Source organism: Camellia sinensis, chromosome 11 (assembly GCF_055761805.1).
Source record: "Camellia sinensis isolate YWXY chromosome 11, ASM5576180v1, whole genome shotgun sequence".
NCBI classification, from domain to species: Eukaryota; Viridiplantae; Streptophyta; class Magnoliopsida; order Ericales; family Theaceae; genus Camellia; species Camellia sinensis.
Genome location: NC_138971.1, coordinates 127,156,501 through 127,162,500, shown reverse-complemented (window position 1 = coordinate 127,162,500; position 6,000 = coordinate 127,156,501). Strand labels below are relative to the sequence as shown.

The 6,000-nt window shown below is 40.0% G+C and overlaps 1 protein-coding gene across 5 annotated transcripts in view; it reads left to right on the top strand.

Moving 5' to 3' along the window:
* Positions 1-6,000, top strand: part of LOC114280789 (zinc finger FYVE domain protein) — a 79,588-nt gene that overhangs the window by 63,108 nt on the left and 10,480 nt on the right. For all 5 annotated transcript variants that reach the window (XR_014344504.1, XM_082894742.1, XM_082894743.1 and 2 more), the window contains 2 exons: positions 897-1,125; positions 5,495-5,860. Coding sequence is in view for 4 of the 5 variants with exons in the window: in XM_082894742.1 (XP_082750868.1) it covers positions 897-1,125; positions 5,495-5,860 (595 nt within the window). In the remaining variant the exon portion in view is untranslated. The remainder of the gene's footprint in view (positions 1-896; positions 1,126-5,494; positions 5,861-6,000) is intronic.

Below are 6,000 nucleotides of genomic sequence, written 5' to 3'. Positions count from 1 at the left end.
TGCGTTCCATTTTTTTTTGGTTTTATTTTTACTAATTTTAAACCCTTCTGACTTGAACACTTTTCTTCAGATTTCTAATTTTGTGTTAATTCCTTCTTTAATTTCATCCTCTAAACAATATCTTCTACAAACAACATGCACCTTGGGATATCATTCTGAATGTGTTTAGTTAATTCATCTATGACTGAGAGAAATGTGCAAGGACTCAAATTTTACCCTTGATGCAACCCTATAGTGAATGGAAATTCAGTAGTTTCTCATGCAGGTCATCTAGTTATAGTTACAAGCACCCTATTATACTGTTACAAAAGAAAATCAAATCTATTATTAATCTCACAAATCACACACACTAATATAGTTTACTGAAACTAAGTAGCAACTGGAATCCTAATAATGAGATGAGTACGAAACTACCCTTACACTAAAAATATACTAGCAATCTAAAAAAATATAATACAACTGTCTCACGAACACGTCTTTTATTGTGTCAATATACCCTTTGGTGACACATTTTTTACACAACACCCACCATCTTATCTCTAGGCATCCGATCATAATTTTTTTCTAATTCTATAAAAATCATACATAGATCTCTCCTTTTCTCTGTGTCCTTTTTTTTGTAATATTTAACCTTCTTAGTAAATATCGTTTCCTTAGTTGATCTATCTGGCATAAATTTAAACTGATTCAGTGACACTGTTGTTATCGTAATCATTGTGGATAATTGATGTCAAACTTGTTTTTTGGCATAACCTCATTCTCATTAGGGTAGCTGAATTATTTTTGATATTGCCTATTTGAGATGCTGTTCTTACAGTCTTTGATGGTGTAAGTAAAAAATTTAATCTCTTAAGTTGCAGTTGAATATTATCTGATTAATTCATCATACCTTGCAGGTATGAACATTTGGCTAGAAGTGCACCAGCAATTTTGGATGATTCTCTCTCTGCTGATTCATATCTTAATGTTCTTTACATGCCTTCCACATTTCCACGTTCGGAGAGATCCAGGCGATACCAAGAATCAACGACTGATAATTCTTTGCCTAGTTCAGAATTTGAAGGTGGACCTCGAAGCAACCTGGACAGCATTAGATACAACGAATGTGTTAACTATTTACAAGAAGTAAGCTCTTTTTTGTATCTATCCTAACATGCTCATTACTCTGGGCTATCTTTGAACTTTGCTTTCATCCATGCATCTTGACAGATTCTTCATTGACCAGTATGTGTATTGATTCATCCAGTTTTCATGCTTTGAGCATACCGATCTTTTCGTATATAAGTAGTTTGAGCTAGCTTGTACAAGTGATGCATATGACTTCGTTTTTGTCATCAGTGTATTCTCTGTTATAAGTCAAAAGGACCTTTTTAACATTCTTTTTATATTTTAAGTAAATTAATTATAAAAAAAAAGAGCCAAAGGAGCGACCATCTGTACATAGGAAATATACAAAACAAAACTAAAGCCCTTCACCAAAACTTAAATCTCTTGTAAAATCTATAAGACTAAAAGACAAATTAGAAAGGTTTCTTGTAAGTCAACAATGGGACATATTAATTAAGGATTGTTGAAGTCTTGTTCAAAAGTAAGGTGATTCTTCTCCCTCCAATACATCACATGAAGCACAAGTGCAGGCCTTCTTAAGTCTCATGTTTTTGCAATCACCTTGTCAACAATCATATAATTGAAACCATGATCTGGCATCAAATGTTAAGCACAGACAATTTTATTTTCTTGAGAGATTGAAGTGGTTAATTTTCTGCTCCAAAACTGAGGGCATTCCAGAGAGATTGTTTGATAATTTAGAGTGTTTCTGTGATGTGTTTTTCATAGCTTTCTTTTGACTTGCATGGTTTTTATTTTATCGTTATTTTGTATTACAATTGTTAAAATCCACCTACTCTCCACCTACTTCACCCACTTAAACCTACTCCACTAAACCTAACCCACTACTTCACCCACTCTCCACCTACTTCACCCACTTAAACCTACTCCACTAAACCTAACCCACTACACCACTACCACCTCACCTACTCCACTAAACCTAACCCACTACACCACTACCACCTCCACTTCACCTACTCCTTACCTACTACACACTCACCCTCTTCTATATATAGGAATCATGAATCATTGTAATAGAGATCAATATAAATCAATCAATAATACATACAATTTATTCTCTCTCTATTTCTCTTTATACATTAAATTTTACATGGTATCAGAGTAAGGTTAAGACCTTAGTATTTCTCGCTTCACCGGCGGGCGGCAACCTTGCCTTGGCCGCCCGCCGGACCTCAACCTATTCCGCTTATTTTCTACACATACCTTGACTTCTTCAACATTTTCTTACACCCCTCCTCCGCTATGTCGGCGGCGGCACCCGCATCATCGTCTAGCCTCTATCGCCGTTCACCTCGCCTCTCACATATCCGTGGTTGTACTCTTACTCGTCGTCGTCGTTGGCGTTTCTGGCACTGTTTTTCTGCTCGTCACTGCTGTTTTTTTTCCCGATTTGCTCTCTCTCTCTTAGCCATGGATTTGGGTGTGGGGTGTAGAGCTGTGGCTCTGTTGTTGGTAGCCATGTTTGCTGGCTTGAAGGTTTCAATGGCAGCAGTGTACAAGGTTGGGGACTCCGCTGGTTGAACCATCATTGGGAATATTGATTACAAGGCCTGGGCTGCTTCCAAGACGTTTCATGTTGGAGATGTCATCATTTTCGAATACAATTTTCAATGTCACGTGTTGCAAGTGCCCCACAAAGAATACCAAGCCTGCAGAAGTGTAAGACAGTAACATGCATCTTCACATACAGCTTGGGTAATGTGTAACTATCAAAAGCACAAGCTTCTTGGACATCCCTCTCTCTCTCATCTTTTCCCACTTTCAAACCCACTTTAATCATATCTCTCCTTTCTCTTAATTTATTTCATCCACGTTCTTTCACCCTTTTCTTTTATTTTAATATATATATATATATATTTTATTATAATATATTTTCCCTATCCCTTGTTAGTAAGCATCACCCGTTTTCCATTCTCTTATTATTATTTATTTTATATTCCACCAAAAAAAAAAAAAAATCACACTGCTGTTCTTCTTATCACCCATCCACAAATATTTTTCTCTATTTTCTTTATCCATTATTTTCTTTTATTTTATTTTTCTTATTAAACAAAACAACACCACAAAATAACACCAACAACATTCCACAACCTTGTCATTTTATTCATATCAGGGGATCAACCCCGATCACACTTTTACATTAAAAAAAAAAAAAAAAAAAAAAACCCCACACAAACAAAAACAAAACTACCACACCCACAGTGGGATTTTTCTTCTCTACTCAGCCGCCGGTCTTTTCTTCTTGCCTCCGTCCTGGGTGGTCCTTGCCGGTGTTGCCTCCGTGCTTCCTAGACCACCAAGCAAGTTGCCTCCTCCCTGCTCCTCCACTACAGCATACGGTGGACCTCTAAATCGGAACATCACGGTGGCCTTCCGCTTCAGCTCCTTATTTTCCGCCTTTAGCACACTTAACTCTGCTCGCGCATCCTTATACATGCGTTGGAGCAGAGCCAGTTGGGCTTTTAACTGCTGCACCTCATTTGTCCTACTCTGCAGCCGGTTCGACAAATTTGTAACCGCAGTCATGGTTTCCACACATGACTTCAATGTATACTGATTGGCCTCCACATCCGACTGCACTGCCATTCTTTGCTCCACCGACCACATCGGAAAGTTCAACGGAGCAAAACCAGAGGTGTTTGGTTGAGGTTCACGGGCCTCCGCACCAATTATCTCTCTTGTTGACTCGTTGAGATCGGGAAAGAGAGTGAGTAGACCACGGGATGAAGAGGCCATATTCTGGGTAGCTGAACGGGAAGAAGAGGCCATGTTTTTTTGGGTTGCTGAGTGTTTCAGCGAAATAGCAATTTCAGACTGATAATGTTCGGAAGGGGAGTGTTTCAAGATTTGCAGCTCTTAGAGGCAATCTCTCAGAAAAACGAATATCTCTCTCAGAAAATGAAGAGTTTTTCAGAAGTTTTTTCCAGGTTTTTTTGTCTTCGCTTCTGCCTCAAGCACAGCCTCCGCATTGGTTTATATCGACACTGACGACGCGGCCGACACGCCACTCTGTCGCTCACGTGCCTCGCCGCGTCTCCGGCTCACCTTTTGATGGCTCGACGCTTTCTGTCGGGCACGACTTTTGATGAAGTGGGCGCGCCTTTTGAGGGCGCAACTTTTGATGGCACGTCTTTTTATGGATTGGGCACGCATTTTGATGGCACGTCTTTTTATGGATTGGGCACGCCTTTTGATGGCACGCCTTTTGAAAGATTGGGCACACCTTTTGAGGGTGCGACTTTTTAGGGGTCCGACAAGACTCTGTAAACTGTCTCGACATTGATTCCGGTTAGCTCCTTTATGGGTCCGACAAGACTCTGTAAACTGTCCCGACATTAATTCTGGTTAGCTCCTTTATGGGTCCGACAAGACTCTGTAAACTGTCCCGACATTGATTCCGGTTAGCTCCTTTATGGGTCCGACAAGACTCTGTAAACTGTCCCGACATTGATTCCGGTTAGTTTCTACAAGGGTCCAGCAAGACTCTGTAAACTGTCACAACAACTGTTACAACATTGTCTGCTACAACGGTCCGACATGACCCTATAAACTGTCTTCTACATTGGTCTGACACAATCATCCAGTGTCTTCTACACCGTTATGACACCACTATACAGTGTCCTCTACATGGTTATGACACCCCCATACAGTGTCCTCTACAACGTTATGACACCACCATCCAGTGTCTTCACCAATGGTCTGACACGACCATACAGTGTCTCTTATCCTCTTTTATTTTTATGTATTTTCTTGTTTTGTTACTCTCTCCAAACTCAAGTTGGTTAGTTCATATCCCCCTTGAGTTTGCGGGGGGCTGTTAAAATCCACCTACTCTCCACCTACTTCACCCACTTAAACCTACTCCACTAAACCTAACCCACTACTTCACCCACTCTCCACCTACTTCACCCACTTAAACCTACTCCACTAAACCTAACCCACTACACCACTACCACCTCACCTACTCCACTAAACCTAACCCACTACACCACTACCACCTCCACTTCACCTACTCCTTACCTACTACACACTCACCCTCTTCTATATATAGGAATCATGAATCATTGTAATAGAGATCAATATAAATCAATCAATAATACATACAATTTATTCTCTCTCTATTTCTCTTTATACATTAAATTTTACAACAATTTTTTTTTCTTATGTTTTGAGTATTTTGCAATTGCTACCTTTATCCTTGCTGCACTGGCTGGTATGTAGTTGTAAAATTCTGTTCTTACACTGGCCAATAGTTGATAAACATGTTATAGCTTCTCCATTCCCCACAATGTCCAGTGGTTGATAAAAGTCTTTTTAGCATCTTCATGGTTGTGGGTCTATAACGGTATGCATTTCTTTGTTGCAGTATACCCGCCAGCATTTGCTTGGTTTTATGTTCCGGCATGGCCACTACAGGGAGGCTTGCCTTCTGTTCTTTCCTCCAAATGCTGTTCCTCCACCTCCTCAACCATCATCGCTCGGCGTAGTTACTTCTTCATCTTCCCCTCAAAGACCAGATCCGTTAGCAACTGATTATGGGACCATTGATGATTTGTGCGACATGTGCATTGGTTATGGTGCCATGTCTGTTTTAGAAGAAGTACTATCAACAAGAATGTCATCTGCAACACCACAAGATGTTGGAGTTAACCAATATACGGCTGCAGCACTTGCCCGCATTTGTGTCTATTGCGAATCCCATAGGCATTTCAATTATCTACACCAATTTCAGGTACTATGTTGGAATCCTTCTCCTGCCCTCTCTCTCTCTCTTGCATGTGAGGTTACACCTTCAGTTATTGGTTTCAAATCAGAAATGTGAAGAGCAGAGAGATCTCCCTTTGTGTATGCCCACAATTATCACTTGAAATT